A 20,059-nucleotide genomic window follows, 5' to 3' on the forward strand; every position below is an offset into this window, starting at 1 on the left:
ATGCAGATGGATTCTCTGCCTGGCCAGCAGCCATGTTGCCTATTTCTTTAACGTTCACATGGTGAGGAAAGGGAAGATGGAGCCTCCATGTTGAACATACCTGGCTAGCTGCTGGCATTCATTAGTGCAAGCTTCCGGTTTGCTTATCCATGTTTGCTGCTCAATTTTTCAGGCTGCTTTTGGTTAAAAGGGAAACCTTGCCAGGGACTCTTTTACCCTCGCTATCTGCCTAAACAATTTCTTTCTATCTCCTGTACCACTAGCATTTTGGGAGTTCGAGGTGGATGGATCACTTGAGCCCAAGAGTTTGAAACCAGCCTGGGCAACATGACAAAACACCATCTCTACTAAAAGTACAAAAATTGCCCGGCATGGTGGCACAAGGCTGTATTCCCAGCTACTCAGGAGTCTGAGGTGGGAGGATCACTTGAGCCTTGAAAATGGAGGTGGCAGTGAGCCGAGATTACACAACTGCACCCCAGCCTGGGTGACAGAGCGAGACTTGGTCTCAAAACAAACAAAAAAAAAAAAAGAGAGAAAAGAAAAAGCATAAAGCATACCTAATCACTTGTTTTCACAGTTAAAAACCCTTGAAACCAGGCCGGGTGTAGTGGCTCATCCTAGCACTTTGGGAGGCTGAGGCAGGCGGATCACATGAGGTTGGGAGTTTGAGACCAACCTGACCAACATGGAGAAACCCCATCTCTACTAAAAACACAAAATTAGCCAGGCTTGGTGGCACATGCCTGTAAACCCAGCTACTTAGGAGGCTGAGGCAGGAGAATCACTTGAAACCGGGAGGCAGATGTTGCTGTGAGCCAAGATCACGCCATTGCACTCCAGCCTGGGCAACAAGAGCAAAACTCTGTCTCAAAAAAAAAAAAAAACCTTGTAATTACAATTAACTGCTAATTTCAGAGAATTCTGCTATACTGTACTACAATACTGAACTTTAAACACCTTAATAGGAATGTTTTTTCTTTTTTGTTTTCTTGAGATGGAGTTTCATTTTATCTCCCAGTCTGGAGTGCAGTGGTAAGATCTTGGCTCCACTTCAACATTTGTCTCCCAGTTTCAAGCGATTCTCTTGCCTCAGCCTGCCAAATAACTGGGATTACAGGTATACACCACCACACCTGGCTAATTCTTGTGTTTTTAGTAGAAATGGGGTTTCACCATGTTGGCAAGGCCGGTCTGGGACTCCTGACCTCAAGTGATCCACTCACCTTGGCCTCCCAAAGTGTCGGGATTACAGGCGTAAGCCACTGCGCCTGGCATAATATTTCCTGAAGGCATAAATAGTTATGTAGATAGTTTCTCTTAGATTAACATGATAAAAGTAACAATTAAAGACATTTTCAATGGGATAAAATTAACCAAAACCACATTTTTTTTTCAATGGCTTGGCATAATTGTCATGTTTTCTGAAATGACAGATTACTAAGAAGAAGCAAAGACAAGATTTTTGCTTTGCTCAATTGTTAAGTTTTGGACCTTTTGAAATTTATAATTCTGGCTAAACAATTTGAAGGGAGAATTCTTTAGGTGGCTTCCTAGGGTTTCCAAGGCAATACAAGAAGAATTTTGATAGGCAGGAAAATGCATGCTATATACACATATTGTTCTTCTCTGCTTTGCTTTCATCTTTAAAAATTGAAAATTGCAAATCTAGTCTCTCAATTTAGAGAAAGTTAACAAAAGATTTATTTTTCAGCAAAGCAAATAATTGTAGAAGACTGATGGGGAACAAATGCCATTAGCTGCCCAAAACAGTATGACCAGATTCAGTAAGTATCTAGCCATGCAAATGACAGCCCAGTTAAATTAAGACCCCAAAGGTGCATGTGGACAGCATTTCCATGCAATGTGGTACACCTCCACTGGGCACCTTCTTCTGCTTGTTTACAGAGATACCAATTTCCCCTAAGTGACTCAATGTGAATACTGGAAACTGAGAATGCTGTGTTCAGAGGGATTACTGGGAACATGGTTAACACACTTTTACCATATTATAATAAAATTTGATGTATCCTACTCTACCTCAGAAAGGCTTTTAGTAAAAGATTGTTTATTTATAGTACTAAATATGGATTTATGAAAAATTATAATATATTCCAGGAAAGTCAGAGACACTTAAATGTCAACCAGATTCCATAAAACACACTTGAATGAGACAAAGTCTTCTTAGCTAAAAATGTTTTCAGTAAATTTAGGATAAAATAGAAAACAAGTACTTTGTGTTAAATGAACGGTGTTTGGCACGCGAGTACTACTCAAACAAAGAACACTCAAACGAGTGTTCTTCATTGTCATCATTAAAATGGCAATAACAACACGTGCTTCCCTGTCACCAGCTGGCTTGCTTTCCATTGGTGTAAAGTGAAGAAGGTGTTGAAATAGAGAAGAAAGGTGATAGAAATTGAATACTTACATAAAATACTATTTTTAATAAAAAGTAGCATTTGATGTACAACTACAGGTAAGACTTGTATGAAGTCATAATGTTATTCTATTGACAGAATAACTTTATTCACAATATTCTTATTTCAAACAATATCCCTTTTTTGGCTAAATATATGTCAGCCTTTTGGTGAAATATTACCTGAGCTCAATAGAAATCAACAAAATGAGGCCGGGCGCGGTGGCTCACGCCTGTAATCCCAGCACTTTGGGAGGCCGAGGCGGGAGGATTACGAGGTCAGGAGATCGAGACCATCCTGGCTAACACGGTGAAACCCTGTCTCTACTAAAAAACACAAAAAATTAGCCGGACATGGTGACAGGTGCCTGTAGTCCCAGCTACTCGGGAGGCTGAGACGGGAGACTGAGACGGGAGACTGAGATGGGAGACTGAGACGGGAGACTGGCCTGAAGCCAGGAGGCAGAGCTTGCAGTGAGCGGAGACCGTGCCACAGCACTCCAGACTGGGCGACAGAGCGAGACTCCGTCTCAAAAAAAAAAAAAAGAAATAAACAAAATGAACGTTTATTTTACCAGAAGCATTTTACTATTGATGCATATGCTTATTTTGCTTAAAACACATTAGCTTTTTGGCTAGGCGTGGTGGCTCATGCCTGTAATCCCAGCACTTTGGGAGGCTGAGGCGGGTGGATCATTAGCTCTGGAGATCGAGACCATGCTGGCCAGCACAATGAAACCCCGTCTCTACTAAAAATACAAAAAATTAGCTGGGTGTGGTGGCGGGCGCCTGTAGTCCCAGCTACTCCGGAGGCTGAGGCAGAGAATGGCGTGAAACTGGGAGGCAGAGCTTGCAGTGAGCTGAGATTGCGCCACTGCACTCCAGTCTGGGCGACAGAGCAAGACTCTGTCTGAAAACAAACAAACAAAAACATTAGCTTTTTATGAAAGGCACACTTTTCTTTCAGTGATTTCTATACTGCTGAGAAGTGGTTGTTCTACCAGGAAACTGCTATTCTCAGCTCTACCAACATTGACAAATAGTGAGTGAAAGTGATATGTGGATAAGAAGCAAATGTGTCTTCTCTGCATCTCTTTTTAAATTTATTCATTGAAGAAAAAGAAGAATGCAGATAGTAGATGAAAAATAATATGATTCCTGTAAGATCATGAAGTCCTCTTAACCTGAAAAAAACAAAAAAAGAAAAAACAAAAAAAACCACAGGGGATAGTGATGTGAGCAGAAAATATATTATTTTTCTAAGCCTCTGAACTTTCAATATACCACCTGCATTGCTTTAACAAATATATAATTCCTTCAGTTTTGACTCCTCAGCATATAATTCCATTCCCTAGTGCATCAAAACTGAGAGAAGAATAAATTACATGTTAAGGTAAGAGACATAGGGAAGACCCATTACTTTTGACCCACATCTCCTCCACCCCCTGCCCCAGGCAATCATCATTCTACTCTCTGCTTCTATAGTTTTTGTGCTGACTTATTTTACTTAGCATAATGTCCTCCAGGTTCATTGATGTTGTTGCAAATAACAAGAGTTGCTTCTTTTGAAGGGCTGAATAGCATTCCGTTGTGTAAATATACATATTTTCTATATTTAGTCACCTGTTAATTAACACTTAGTTTGATTCCATACCTTAGGAGTAATTGTGAGGAATCCACTTCCCCTTTTTTTCATTCGCTTTTAACTCTTTTTATTTCTAGAAGCATTTTAATTTAATACTATAACTTATGATTGTTACATATCTTCATCTGAGATTGATTTGGGTCATGAGCTATGAGCCCAGATTTACATCCTTGGAGCTGCAATCTACATTATTAATAAAAGATACTATTTTTCCAAGGGCTGTTTTAATTTATACATAGTAGCTATAAGCATTTTTCACTGAAAAGCTCTTCTAAATATATTATAGTAAATATTTAAAAATAAGAATAAGAATAAAATCATTTATATTTCAAATATTTTCTTATACTTGACTGGGTATATTTTGTCATATTTAATGTGTTTATTCTTTCTGAAAAATGCCAAAATAAGAATTTTATTATTTTTCCTGGAATAACAGACTGGGTTTCTGTATTGTGTCTTTGCTAATTTTTGCATATAGATTTGACTGCTACCATTGAATTTAGGTTGAGTTTTAAACTCACTGTTTTTTAGTTTGTGTGGTTTTTGGTTCATTTGCGGAACCAAATATATTTCATTTGCAGAACCAAATATATTAGACATTTAGTGTTTGGGGTAACTTGGCTTCTTTTCTACTCTCTTTTTGTTATCACCTTTGGAGCTTTAGAAATTGCTAGGATTCAAATAAAGTTGGTTTTGAATCAAGTGATAGAAAATTCCAGAAAAGACCGAGGGAAATAGCTACTGGATAGTGCCTTTCAGTGAGATTTATACATGAAACAGAGTTAATTGCAACTTTGTTGAATTTAGAAAATAATTGCCTACAACATATGTAGGCAATTATTGGTGACAGAGCGAGACTCCATCTCAAAAAAAAAAAAAAAAAAAAGAAAAAAGAAAAGAAAAGCTTTATTTTACCAAATTTTTCATACTGAAAGTTCAAATTCTTAAATATTGACAGTGACATTCTAGATTACCATTTTCTAGGTGATGTAGTTTGCATTTATTAGTACTACCTTTCAATTTTTCCTTTTGTGGTGTAAGGTTATAAAATGCATTCCAGTTGATTTCCTGGGTAATAGCAGAATCTGTTTTCTCAGTAGCCTAAGAATTTTTGATATACCACTCTTAGAGGTACTGAATACTTAGGCACTTGTCTGAGTTTGTTTATGACATCCCTTGCTTGGGGTAGCTGACATTACAGAAAAGAATATTGCTACTGTAGTAAGATTTGGAACAAATACTTATGTGCTTGTAAACCTTTGCCTTAATCCTTAGATAAATGTCATTCTGACTCAGTCCTTTTGGTACAACTGCTTATGATTCTAGAGTCTCCTTCCCACCAAAGTCAACCCATGGAGTTTTCAGCTTTTTTATGTTTATTTTTACCCAGTAAGCTTCATAGCTGACGTCATTACATTGGCCTCCCCCAGGGAATTCCTGAGCCTTAGAGCTGACCATCCTACCTCTTCCTTCTTGTCTTACATTGTCTGTTGCTGGGTCCCTCTCACTCCATATTTGAGCCTTCATGAGGCCTCAGTTTGGAGGAACCAGAGGAAAGCATTGTCATATATGTTTGGCTGAGAATCAGGATCCTCTTGAAGATAAAGACTTTACATTTATTATTCATAATACAAAACTGTATTTTTGAGATGTGGACATGTTTCACTCAAATTAAATAAAAATAATTTTATCGGTATGCCAATATGTTCAAAATAATTGTATAAAGTTCACCAAATGTTTTGCTTTAGGCGCCCCCAACATAAAGATTGATATGTATGCATTGGATACATTTTTTTTGGTGTAGGTTTTTGTTTTCATTTTTAAGATATTTTCCCACTTTATGCTGATTTTAAGCTCCACAAAACTTATGAAAAGCTTTATTTTGGCCGGGCGCAGTGGCTCACACCTGTAATTCCAGCACTGTCGGAGGCTGAGGCAGGCAGATCACCCGAGGTCAGGAGTTCCAGACCAGCCTGACCAATGTGATGAAACCCTGTGTCTACTAAAAATACAAAAATTAGCCAGGCATGGTGGCATGTGCCTGTAATCCCAGCTAGTCAGGAGGCTATGACTGGAGAATCGCTTGAACTGGGGAGGTGGAGGTTGCAGTGAGCCGAGATCGCGCCATTGTACTCCAGCCTGGGCAACAAGAACAAAACTCTGTCTCAAAAAAAAAAAAAAAAAAGAGGCCGGGTGCAGTGTCTCATTCCTGTAATCCCAGCACTTTGAGAGGCTGAGGCGGGTGGATCACAATGTCAGGAGTTTGAGACCAACCTGACCAACATGGTGAAACCCCGTTTCTACTAAAAATACAAAAATTAGCTGGGCGTGGTGGTGTGCACCTGTATATCTCAGCTACTCAGGAGGCTGAAGCAGGAGAATCGCTTGAATCCGGGAGTTGTAGGTTGCAGTGAGCCAAGATCATGCCATTGCACTCCAGCCTGGGTGACAGAGCAAGACTCCGTCTCAAAAAAAAAAAAAAAAAGAAAAGAAAAAAGAAAATAAAAGCTTTATTTTACCAAATTTTTCATACTAAAATTTCAAATTCTTAAATATTGACAGTGACATTCTAGATTACCATTTTCTAGGTGATGTAGTTTGCATTTATTAGTACTACCTTTCAATTTTTCCTTATGTGGTGTAAGGTTATAAAAATGCCTTCCAGTTGATTTCTTGGGTAATAGCAGAATCTGTTTTCTCAGTAGCCTAAGAATTCTTGATATACCACTTTTAGAGGTATTTGAACACAACTGGATATATGTGCTGAAATATGGATTTATTTATAACCTCATTAGAGACTAAATCATGGCAACACGTTATAGTTCAATATTTTTGTCTAAATTCTTGTTGAGCCACATCCATCTGTATATGTAATACTGAGTTGCCAACAGCTTTTTTATACTAAGCCAGAACTCATTTTACCTTGTGGTTTTGTTTGAAATGTATGAGCTGTATTATATAACATTCAAATAAGTAATAAAAATTTAATTCAAAGACTATGGAAAGAAAAATCATATAGGCACACTGTTAGTGAATTGGAATCTGGCACATGACACTGATTAACAGGTTGAGCAGATTCAACTAGATCTAAATCCCTGAAACAATATTGAAAGACAGAATTTTTTAATTAAAAATACCTTTGACAATTTAATAGACCTATGAAATTTGAAAAAAATCGATTTGTTTACTCATCATCAATCAATATTAGGTTAAACTAAAAATTTTTGAACACATCATAAAAAAATAAAATTAATTCACTATCCCCAGACTTACTGTGATTAACACAAGACTTCGGTGTATTTGAAAGCAACAAATTATCAATTAAAAATCTCCATTTTGAAAAGATCTTCAAATTTTTTTTTTTCTTGAGATGGAGTCTCGCTCTGTTACCCAGGTTGGAGTGCAGTGGCATGATTTGGGCTCACTGCAACCTCTGCCTCCTGGGTTCAAGTGATTCTCCTGCCTCAGCCTCCTGAGTAGCTGAGATTATAGGTACACGCTGCCACGCCCAGCTAATTTTTTTTTTTTTGTATTTTTAGTAGAGATGGGGTTTCACTATGTTGGCCAGGCTGGTCTTTAACTCCTGACCTCGTGATCCATCCGCCTTGGCCTCCCAAAGTGCTGGGATTACAAGCATGAGCCACCATGTCCAGCCTGATCTTTCGTATATAACTACTACGTAAAACCTAATACTAATATGTTTGATTTATGAAAGATTTGTGAATGCCTATCACTGTAGATAAAAATCATAAAATTATATAAATAGACTGTCTAAATAAGTTTGATTAAAATAGTTGGTATTTTATTTGAGTACCAGTATTTATATAGTATGACAAATTCAGGCTTATTTTATGAAATGGCAAAAGAGTATTTTACCTCTTTAGAAAGGTAAAAACTATTTTTTTTTTTTTTACTGTTGTGCCATTTTATAAAATAAGCCTAAATTTGTGGAGACAATTTTTAAAGAAGCCAATCTTTTCTAAAGGAAGATTTATACATAAGAAACTAGAGATATAAATGTCATATTATATACATCATTTCCTGGACCCTACAGTAATCTGTAAAGTTTGTTTGTGTACACCAATCTTAGATTACCTAAAACATAATAAAGTTTTTTAGTGTTATATTTAACATACAAAAGTTCAAAATATATCCAGACGGACAGGACCTATGGCTGCCACTTTAAAAAAACAAATGATTGGCCGGACATGGAGGCTTATGCCCGTAATCTTGGCATTTTGGGAGGCCGAGGCTGGTGCACCACTTGAGGTCAGAAGTGTAAGACCAGCCTGGCAAACACGGTGAAACCCTGTCTCTTCTAAAAATACAAAAAGTAGCCAGGTGTAGTGGCACGCGCCTGTAATTTCAGCTACCATAGAGGCTGAGGCAGGAGAATTAATTGAACCCGGGAGACGCAGGTTGCAGTGAGCCCAGATTGCACCACTGCACTCCAGCCTGAGCGACAGAGCAAGGCTACGTCTCAAATAAATAAATAAATAAACAAAAACAAATGTTTTAGCACAAAAAGAACTTAAAATAGTAAACTAAACTGTGACAGTTTAGATTAAAAACATGAGAAATGACTTTTTATTTGCACTTATGCTTAATTACCTTTATTCATTTTGGAACATGCAGGAAATGATGCGGTGGTAACTTGCTGGGTAGTGACTAGGACGGTATTTACTGTCCTAGGGATGGTGGGATCCAGTGGACCAGAACCGTCAGCACCTCACCATGTTCCCTGCTGTCCTCTCTCTGTGACTAAGTTTTGTGAGAGAGGAAGGGAAGGAAAGGGGAAGGGAGGGGAGGGGGAGGGGAGGGGGAAAGGAGAGGAGGGGGAGGGGAGGGGAGGGGGACGGGAGGGAGGAAACAGAGCAACTCACCATTGCACCTCCCATGCTGGCCACAACATCTATTTATTATGGTGGGCCTACTGTGGGTTGCTTGGAGACTGCATGACATGTTCATACCGGCCCTCAAGATGCCATCAATAGGGGAGCCAGATAAGTAAGCAAATAATTAGCATGCATGAGCTGCTATTCTCTGCTTTAAAGGCTGCTTCTCTTACTTGGTATCTACTTGTAAGGAAAATGATCCATCTCTAAAGATTTCTATTTACTGAAAGAAAACAGAACATGATGGACTGTTCTGGCACACAGCTTCTTTTAAGTTATGGAAAGATGTTCATGATAGATTGTGTTCAGTGAAAAAATGGTATGCAATGCATGCTCAAAGTTGTGAAAAATATACACTTTTGGAAAGGGTTATATCAAAATGTCACAGTGTTTGGTTGTCTCTGAGTGACGATGAGTCTTAATGATACAGAAAGTAGAAAAAAATTATTTGACAGATAGTGAGCATAAAAGAGTACTTGGCAGAGCTTCCCTTTAGCAAAAGGAAGACAAATAATTTTTTTTTTTTACTAACAAAGATCAGCCTGAAAACTGGAGCTGCAAACATAGATAAGCAAGCTTGGAAGGGTGAATGCCGGCAGCTGTGCCAATAGAAAAGGGCTACCTGCAGGCCAGGCATGTCCAACATAGAGGCTCCATTTTTGTTGTTGTTGTTGTTACTACATGTAAAGGAATGGGCAATATGATGCAGCTCAGGAATAAGACCCACTTAAGACCCACTTACATAATACAAGATTAGGGTGGGGGTGGACACAAATTTGTCCCCTATGCAAATTTTCCATGATCCATGCAAATGACATACCTCTAACCAATTTTTCATGCTCCATGCAAATGACATACCTGGTCCAACCAATCTTTCGTGCCCCGTGTAAATCAAACACTGCCCCCCTCATCAGGCATCTATAAAATCCCCTGCATTTCACTGTGGCTCCTGCAGCCCATTTGGGACCCCTCTCTCTGCAGCAGAGGTAGCTTTTCTCTTTCTTCCACCTATTAAACTTCTGCTCTTAACTTCACTCTTGTGTGTCCACATCCTAGTTTTTTATGACCATTAGGCAACAAATCTCAGATATCACCCCAGAAGAACAAGACTGCTTTATTAGGTTCCTGGAAAATGACACTGAACCCCTGTCCTGGGGAAGACAGAGGATGCCCATCCAAGGTCATGGATTCATTCCTAGCTTCTCTTCTATTTACGATAAAAACAAGAATAGCTGATATTACTGAGCACTAACTATGAGCCAAGCACTGTTGCCAAGCAAATTACATAACTCATTTAATCCTCCCTCAGCAACTCTGGCAAGTCTAGCTGATTCCAGTGTTTATTTTCCATTGTTTTTCCAAGTGTGGCAGCATTTAAGAGAATTGTTTTCTTTCCTTTTAGGGTTGAATACTGTTTATTTATGAAAAAGGATACTCTGATTTCTCCCAAATGATTGATAAGTTTAAATTTTGTTGCAACATCCAGTGATTTCTTTTCACTGGAAGGAAAGGAGGCACGCAGTTTTATTTTTGTCAGCATGCTCAGGGCCACAAAGGTGTGGACACCTAGGAGCCAGGGTCATTTTCTGAGGACAATGAGAGTCACTGAAGGGCACAAGTAGGTGAGGGATGGATTGGGCTGCTAGTTTGAAAGCGCAACATGGAGCTTCCTAAGGCACAGGCAGCTTGGAGGCAGAGAGGCCAGTGAGAGGCAGGAGCAGCAGCCCAGGCTGTCACCAAGGAGGGGACAATGTGGTAAAAATGGAGAAATGCACATGGATCTGAAAGGTTTAGATAAATATGGATTTCAGCACCTCCTCTCCCACACCTCACTTATCAGCTGTGAACGTGGGGCAAGGCACTCCTTTCTGTGTCTTTATGACTTAGCTGAGGTGACCACTAAATAGGAAAAGTGCCTGGCTGGTGATACATAATAAGTAGCTGAAAGTGGTAGCTTTCTTCCCTACCTGCTTGAAGCAGAAATTGGTGACCAGTTTTTCTCTCTGAGTCGTCCAGTTGGCACCAGAGAAATTCTGAGGCTGCTTGTTCAGACAGGGCCACCATGATGTCTGGGCGGCATGGCAAATCTGATCCTTGGACCAGTTTGGAAAAGATGGGGAAGGAGACAGAGCCAGAAAAACTGGGCCAGATGCCTGGATTCCAATCATACCCAGGCCTAGGCTCCTCTGGTTCTGGCTGTGCTGTGCCTGTCTGGGTCCTGAGTCAAGTGATACTTGGTCCTTACCCACAGGAAGGTCACCATAGACCAAGGAAAACTCACAAATACACCATCTTCTCATGCTGAGGCCTTATTAAGCCCCAGTGGCTACTCTGGGAGAGAGGTGCCATTGTCTCCGTTTTAAAGATAAGGAAACCACAGCTTACAGAGAGATATGGCCAGAGTTGTCCAGCCTCGGAGTGACTGAGGCAGAACCAGAGTCATAACTTGTCCAGCTGCAAGGCTTGAGTTTTCAGCCTAGCCCAGAAGACATCATCCTGCCCAGGCCTGGCTGCAACCTCACCCACCTGTGACTCATTTCTGGGACCAGCAGCAGGAAGAGGAGGCTCTATTTTGAGCAATGGGGAGCCCATGCCAAGCACAGCCACCTGCCCCTGCAGAAATGAGTGGGGCTAAAAGCTTCATGGTTTCCAGGTTTTCATATCTACCCTGAGCCAACAAAGGCTTGTGGCTGTTGGCACACAGGCAAATTTTCCAACCTCCAGATGGAGCAGAGCAACGGTGAAGGAAGCCTGCTGGTTCTTGTCTCAGCTCAGCCACTTCTGAGCTCTGTAGCCTTGCACCAGCCTTTGCCCCATCACTGAGCCTGTTTTCTGCCTTACAATGGGAACATTGATACAAACCACACACACGATGAGGATGAAAACAGATAACAGGTAAAATGACCTCACCTGCCAGGGAGTCCATGCTCAGAGAACTCTCATGCTCTTGGGTGGAATATTTCCTCAGAGAAATAGAGCTTGGGGGTTAGGGACATGGGCCCTGCCACTGACCTGCTCTGTGACTCTGAGACAGTGGCTTCCACTCTCTGAGCTCAGATCCCCACTGGGCAGGCTGCTCTGATCTTCTACGTCCCTGTGTTGGGAAGGGAGTTCTCCTCCCCAGCTTGTCAGGGAACTCTTGGCCACTGAGGGCAATCTGGCCCCAGTGCCCTGGCTTATTGGAACAGCAGGAAAAGGCAAACACAAAACCCAGACCGCAGCTGACCACAGAACCCGCTCTCCTTGACCCACAAGGATTTGTTGTGATCCAGCCAGCCTGTGACTCTGTCCACATGCTGCTCCTCTGCACAGATGCTGCTGTTCACTCCTACACTACTGAGACACGCAGATGGCCTGGCATGGGAGAATTCCCTCTCTCTCTCTCTCTCTCTCACACACACACACACACAAACACACACACACACACCCCTAACCTGCTTCCTCCAGGCTCCTAAATCACCTGTCCACAAAACCTGCCTTCAGAGGCCTCTTAGCCTGTGAGCTGCCCTCATTCCCCCTCACAGCCCTGAGTGAGGGTGTGCAGCCGCCTTGGGCAAGAGGATGCAGGCTCTGGGAGGCTTCGTCGCACATCTCCAGTCCCCACTGCAGGGCCCCTCACCGGCTGGGGCAGTGACCCCTGGTCGGAAGCACCTCAGTGCTGCTCATGATTGCAGAGGATGGCCTCACCAGATAGGGGGTCCTGGAAGGCGTGGGGGCTTGGTCTCTGCCTGCCAGCAAAAGAAGCCGACATAGAGGCAGCAGGCGACAAACACTGAGGCAACTGACTTGCCCGAATTTAACCCTCAGGTTTTTTAAATAAAATGCAAGTGCAGGGGCTTGGGCTCGGGACTCCTGGAGCCCCGTGGGGCTGAGCGTGGATGGTGCTAGGTGTCCAGCTTCACTCCCAAACCGCATCCCGAGCGTTTGCGGGGCGGAGGGGCCCCAGGGCGACGGTTCTGGAACAGACCCAGGCTGCTCCGGTCAGCAGCAGCCCCGCTGCTTTCCCACAGCGCGGGGACCCCCATCCCCGCCAGCCCCATCTCACTGTCTCTCTCAGGTCAGAGGAGACCGTGGAGGACCGCGTGGCACCAGGAGCTGCCAGGAGCCAGGGCGACCTAGAAGAATCCGGGAACCTGGCGTCCCGCGGGGACGCAGCCCCAGGAGAGATGAGGCCACCCGAGCCCAAGTGGGAAGGGGCTCCGCTCTCCTGGGCACCTGCAGGAGCCGCAGGGCCTTGCCAGATGACCCCGGGCCGGACCCTCCGCACCAGGTGTTGGGGCGGAGGGGACGCGGTGGGTACGGCTCGCGCACCGGCGGGCGACAGCCTGGACACCGCCGGAAGCCCGACCTCCTGGCCCTTTGCGGGCGGGGAGCTGGGCCAAGAAACAGCTCCAGGCCCTCTCCACAAGCCGGTGACCCCATGACTCCAGGGGCTGCCGCCGCCAGCAGGTGAGCTCAGCCCTGGCGTCCCCTCCGCAACCAGGCCCGGATCCCTGCCTGGCTCCCGGAGCCCGGACTGTGCCTTCTGCAAAAGGGCTGCGCTCTAGGTAGGAGAAACGTTCTTCGCTCCCTGCTTTGTGGACACTCGGTTCCTTGTAGGCGGTTCTGCTTGGCCCCTTGCTCTTATTAACCTTGACCACGGCGGCTGGGTGGACAGGGGCTGGACACCCTGGGCTCCACCCGAGTTTTCTCTTGCTGGGTGACTTGGGCTCTGGCACTCAGGGCCTCCGTTTCCCTGGCGGATAGATGAACATGGCTTGAGCAACTTTGTGTTCAGACGGTTTCTTCTTTCCAGAAAGTGGCCTCCACAGTGCACTTACCGGCAGTATGGAGTCGGCAGCGGCAGCGTTTCTATCCGGCTCTGCGGGGCTGGGTGTGAAGGGGACTCTCCCATCCCGCTCTCCTCCAGGAGCGGGACCTTTCTCCCCGAAGACTTTGCTGAAGACGCGGCCCCCTGATCAGGCGCAGAAAACAGATCCAGGCCGCCCCGCTCCTGCTGGGTGGTGAAGGTGGAGGGCGGGCAGGTGCTAAGTGCTACTGTGAAAATAAAAATCATCATAATAAAGAACGAATGGGTTTCGTATCTCTTAATTCTCACCAACAATAGGGTATTCGTGGGCCCATTTGACAGAGGAGGAAGCCACCTGGAGAAGCTCCCTTCCTTGGGAGCCAGGCCTTCCCTGTCCTGCCCCGTGTCACCTGCTTCCCTTACAGCTCGCTCTCTCCGCCTCTCATCTTCATAACCCGCTTCCCCCTGGGAGCAGGAATGTGAGCTCACAGGTGTTGAGCAGCCTGTGCGAGGCCACAGAGCTCACAGGAGGAAGGACCCCCATAGTGACAGGGACATCTGACGAGGGAGCGCCCTCCTCTGGCTGGAGGGTGGGGCAGCAGCAGCAGCAGCCAGGCTTCAGGGAATGGGGTGAAATGAGGGCCCCGGGGGCTCCCCAGGTGGAAGAAGCACAGGTCTGGTAGAGGTTCCCAGGTGACAGGAGTTTGAGTGAGGGTCAGGGGAGGTGTATGAGGAAGGTGGAGACAGGTCCCACTCAGGCCCTGAGTGCCAGCATTGGGGCTGGGACTTCTCAGGGATAGGGGAGTTTTCTGCCTGCCCTGGGGCTGGGGTTATGCCCTCCAGGGCAGGTAGGGCTTCCTGCTTCCCCCGTCAGGATGCAAGTTCTGGATTCGCACAAGGGTGAGGAACCAGTGACCCAACCGACCACCCCTCTGAAATGGGTCAAGGGGAACCCTGGGGCAGGACACCCTGCTGAGAGTCAGAGCCCTGAACTATTAAGAAAAAAAAAAAAGACAAGGCACGGTGGCTCATGCTTGTAATCCCAGCACTCTGGGAGGTCGAGGGGGGCAGATCATGAGGTCAGGAGTTCAAGACCAGCCTGGCCAACACAGTGAAACCTTGTCTCTACTAAAAATACAAAAAGATTAGCTGCATGTAGTGGCGGGCACCTGTAATCCCAGCTACTTGGGAGGCTGAGACAGGAGAATCGCTTGAACCCGGGAGGCAAAGGTTGCAGTGAGCCGAGATCGCACCACTGCACTCCAGCCTGTGCAACAGAGCTAGGCTCCATCTCAAAAACAAACAAACAACAACAAAAACACTGCACAATGGAGCAGTTGTCCTTCATCCAGAAGACACTGGCCCTCTCCACTCACTCCAAACTACCAGATGACAGGTTAGCATGTGCCCTGCCTGCCATGCAGGGCCACATGGAAGGAGGGAGACCCACGTGGAAGGAGATGATCATGAGGCCAGATGAGAACATGCAAAGGGCAATTGCAGGGGCTGGTCTGAGGTGTGGGAGGAGTTAAGTTGGTAAGGCAGGCTGTGCATTTTAGAGAAAGCTGCCTGTGTCAAATGCACACATTCACAGCATGGCCTCCACTTCACCCATCAGAAAATAATGATAGACCTAGCTCTGCACACACACAGGGATTTGACCTAGATGAGACCTCAGTCCAAACCCAGTACCGACCATGGAAAAGTAGTCTCCATAGGGGCCCCAGTGTCCTTGGGACATAGGACTTTTGTGAGGAATAAGTGAAGGGACATCTGTAAAGTGCTTGGTGTCATGCCCAGCCTGGTAAATGCCCAGCACAGATCTGCTGCCACTATCATAATGTGTGCAGGCCAAGGGAGAAATGGACAGGAGACTTCCACATGGAGACCATGCTCATCTCTGGGAGGCAACATTGGTGATGATGTGTGTTTTCCATTTTCATTCTCTTCTGTGGTTTCCTTCTTGTACCACAATGAGCAGCAATTACTATTTTGATGGAAAGTAAAAAGCATCGTAGGTCACCTCATGCAAGTGTGCCCAAGTGTGAGTTCCTTTTGCATTGAGAACTCCACTGTACCTGGCTTTGGTTAAGATCCTTCACCACCTTGATCTCAGTCTCCTCAATTGTACTGTGGAGATTGGGGATTACCTCAGACAGGTGATGTGTGAGGGTTATGTGAGATGACAGTGGTTGAGTTTGTGAGTGCACATTGACTCTGCAGGCTCAGTGCCACTGCATCAGATTATAATGGCAGATTTCTTAGCCCTGCACCAGGCGCCCAGTAAACATGTAGCGATTGTCAGTTTATATTAGTAGAGTTAAATTTTCTCCACCAAGTGCAAATTTACTTTCTTCTTCTGTGCCTTTTGTGACAGTGAGCTCACTTATCTTACTTTCCAGATGCAGCAGAAATGCCTGCATTCTGTCCAGCTCCATTCTGCATCCTGACATGTCTACCCCACCCCACTTTAAGGAGAAAACCAGCTAAGTAAGGTGAAGTAACCTTCCCGGGGTCACACAGCAAGCAACAGTTCAAATGTTCTGGGATCATTCAACTGAGTAAGGGAGGCCTCTTCAGAGCCTACTGTGTGCTGAGCTGGGCCTGTGAACCTTATTTCTTCTTCAAAACTGCTCTGTAACAGGTGGCTGTGTCCTCATTGAATAGGTGAGGAAGCTGCCTTGCAGAGGTGGAAATCCAGAGTACCTAGTCAGCATCAGTGTGGTCTCTCCCACCTAAGCCTGCATTATTATCACAGTAGCTACCTTTCTGGTCTCAGTCTCCCTGCTTCTGCCCAAGGCCCCTGCAGTCTTTTCTGAGCTCAGCGGTAAGCCAAAGTGATTTGTTTAAACCAAGATCTCAGCCCTGTGAGAATTTGAGTAATGAAAACCATGCTGGTCTAGGAAGAAGAGCGCATCAAGATCTGATCTGGGCCTTCCCTTTCCTTCTAACTTTCTCATCTCCTCCACTCCCTCCCAGTTGACATCTGCCTTGGCCAATGGCACTGTGGCCCCAGCACCGCCTTACCCATCTTTAGAAGCTTTTCCGTGGGCAGGCTTCTCATATCCAGTGAATCTTTTGTGACCCTGTCCCTCCTGCATCACCAAACCCCATATCCCCTATTATGCCTCCTCACTTCCTCTCCTTCTCTCCTGTAATTGCTTCTCCCTCAAGTCTCAGTATTAACCCAGGGCGACCTAGAGGTCTGGAGGTGTAGGTGCGAAGTGACCCTGGGATGAACACATACAGATTCATGAGACTCTGCAATTCCTAAAGGGTAGAGAGTGGGACCTCATATCACCAACGTGAGGACTTTCCCGCAGGACAGGTGACTTAATGAGTAGCAGATGTGACCAAAAGGTACCATTTTACCAGGCAGACAGTGAAGAGGTAGAAGAGAGGAGGGCTGGAAGAACCTTTTCTGTTTTCTCTCTGATCCATTTATCTCTGTCCTAACAGAAGGCCTGCAGGAGAGGCAGTGACTTGCTTAAGGTCACAGCACCTTGGAGGAGGCAAAGCCAGGACCACAGAGAGAGCTTGGGGGAGGCCTTGGGACACTGTTGACGATTCCTAAGGCTGGCTCATCCCTGCCTTCTCCTGGGATCGTGGGACTATCCCGTGGATCCCCCAGAGAAGAGGAGAGAGAGTCCAACGCCGACACATATCCACAAAGGTCCCCTGGTCCACCAAGAGGGAGAAACTTGTCACCAGGCAACGGTGGCATACACTGACACGCGAGCCAAGGCTCACCGCTCGCGACAGGTGTCCCGCGACTGACGCATGCGCATCCGCGAGGCAGGCGCTGGGGCCAGGCTGTCAGGGCTGTCAGGGCTGTCAGCCTGCCTGAGCAGAGGAAAATGGGAAGGCAGAGCCGGCCTAGTCTAGGGAAAATGCGGCCTAGTCTAGGGAAAATCACTGTGGAAGCCTAAAAGTAACTACCATAGGGCATCCTTGGGCCTTCTCAATAGTCGGGTCCCGCTGGAGGAAAAGGCGATTCGAGAATGTGAGGTGGGCGCTGGGAACTTCTCTTTGGACTCCATTCCCGAAAGAGTGCAAGAATCCGGTCCCAGGGAGAAGGGAATACAGTCTAGTGAGTTGTTGAGGGATCTCCGGGTGATGGAATCATACCTGAGATCCCAGAGGAGGGTGTCAGCGGAAGATTGCGAGGCCTTTGAGCTCACTGCCTCCGTTTACCCAGGGCCTCCCAGGGTGTCCTGCTTCTCAGCGCGGTTGTCTGGGTAAGGCAGGAATGACAATAAAGACAAGTCCAAGACAGAGAAGAGGTCTCACACCTGGAACTGGCACCCAACAAGGGCACGTAAGGTTGAGAGAGTGTTTCAGAAACCGTCTGGGGTGATTGCAAGACTGAAACGGGTGCCCAGGAGTGCTGTTGAGGGGCACTGTGGATCCCCCATGAAAGCAAAGGGAAATAAAGGCTCAAATGGGAGAATGAGAGGGTTTGTGCTGGAGTCAAACCCAAGTTCATGGATTCTTGCCAAAGGACCCAAGAGACTCCTGTAAAGTGCAAAAAATCCGGGCCCCCAAAATGAGACGACTACCCACAACCTGGAGTGCGGTCAAACTACAGAAAAACCCTTGAGATCCCTAAAATCCCTGGCAAGCAAAAGATCTGTGGTGAGAGGCACTCACACCCAGCAACAGCCCAAAGACCAACGAACTCCACAATGAGAAAAGACATGCAGATGAAATGAAAAAGAGCCTAGAATACTAGGCAAAAGCCAGACTTGGCAGCCTAGGTCCCATCATATAGGAATTATGCTGCAATCCTATAGAAGTGGGAGAACAAGAGTTTCGTTGTTGGTGGATGTAACGGGAATTTACTGTTCCAAAAGTATCACAGCTGCCTAGTCCACAAAACGTGACAGTGTTTAGATGGAAACACTCATACAATGGTCCCCATGAGGGTCGTCCTCTGTGAACACGGAAAGGTTTACTGTAGAAGCCTTTGAGCCAGACCAAGGAAACTTTAGGCCCAAGAAAAAAATAGAAGTCAGGAAAAAAGAAGGCCAGGGTGCAGGACACATCAGGCCCAGCCTCAGTCCATTCAAACTTCATGTGGCTCCAGGAATGACAGCCGAAATTGGGAGCTGGCCAGAATGGTCAGGGTTTGCTGCAACTGTTCCCCAGCACACTGGAGTCCTCCCACCTGGGCACCGGGCCATGGTGTGAACGGCTTGTTCGACGAAGTGAATGCGGGGGTGGAGTGGGAAGCACCTTCTGTATCATCTGTCCGCACCTGTTTAGCAGATGAAGGTGCGGGATCCCATCCACACCTCACCAGATTGCATCCTTATCCCTATCTGACCTACTTGCTGCTCACACTATCCATTACCGGAATGAAATCCCGAGACGATGGAGGAGTGCCCGCCTCACGACATGAAGCGCCTGCTAGGCTGGGAACCGAATTCGAGGTGGATTCAAGGAGCCCTGCGCACAGGACTGCTAGGGTCTGGCCCTGGGTTGGCCACCGGAAAAGGAAGCACTCGGAGGTTCCTCTTCTTGGGTGTGGTGTGCTCCTCTTCTTTCTAGACGAGTTGCTGCTTAGCAGGGGGAGGTGATTTGGGCTCCTGCGCGTCTCAGCCAGCCCCCCAATTCACCGCGGATTCAGGAACCACGGAAAAAATACAGGACGCTGAGCCCCGCAGCCCAAGCAGAGCCGCACAGAGAGGCGTACCAGAAGGTCAGGCCACTCGGAAAAAAAAGAAAAAGCGCTGCAGTGCTTGAGCCATATTCCTTTCAGCGGACGCCACCTTCACGCACACAGAGACACACACACACAGCCGCATACACACGCGGGCAGCCAACACTCGCAACACTCCCGCGGAAACACACAGCCGGGCAGCTTCTGAGGCAGCGCGGTTCTGCTCCGCCGGGAAGCCCCTCCCGGGAGAGGGCAGCCCCAGGGAACACAGGCCTGCTGTAGTCAGAAATCACAGGGGGGTAACGTTTAAGGAGACTCACCCCACTCAGTCTAGGCAGGCCTGACGCCTCCTGAGGATCGTTTTGGATCCTTTCGCGGTGTATCCCTGGGCCTTCCCTTGATGTTTCCTCAGGCTGGCTCGCCCCTGCCCTGTCCTAGATCATGGGAGTATCCCGAGGATCCCCCCAGAGAAGACAGGCGAAAGCCCAACGCCGACGCCCGTCACAGAGGTCCCCCTCTCCGCTAAGCCGCAGGGACTTGTCGCCAGGCAACGAAGGCGTTTCACTGTGAAGCAAGCCAGTGCTCACCGCTGGCGCCTGGTGCCCCGCCACTGGCTCATGCGCATTCGTGAGGCTGCCTCGGGCGCCAG

General features: G+C 46.3%; 1 protein-coding gene across 1 annotated transcript; it reads right to left on the reverse strand.

The window, feature by feature from the left end:
* Positions 1 to 10,049: 10,049 nt before the first annotated feature.
* Positions 10,050 to 18,995, reverse strand: LOC129060701 (collagen alpha-1(III) chain-like). The gene is given in 7 exon segments (XM_063725830.1): positions 10,050 to 13,727; positions 13,729 to 13,916; positions 14,238 to 14,424; positions 15,827 to 15,878; positions 17,499 to 17,591; positions 17,688 to 17,876; positions 18,916 to 18,995. Coding segments are annotated over 7 exon segments (1,659 nt in total). The 3' UTR covers positions 10,050 to 12,857.
* Positions 18,996 to 20,059: the final 1,064 nt, after the last annotated feature.

This window comes from Pongo abelii, chromosome 6 (genome assembly GCF_028885655.2).
Source record: "Pongo abelii isolate AG06213 chromosome 6, NHGRI_mPonAbe1-v2.0_pri, whole genome shotgun sequence".
NCBI classification, from domain to species: domain Eukaryota; kingdom Metazoa; phylum Chordata; class Mammalia; order Primates; family Hominidae; genus Pongo; species Pongo abelii.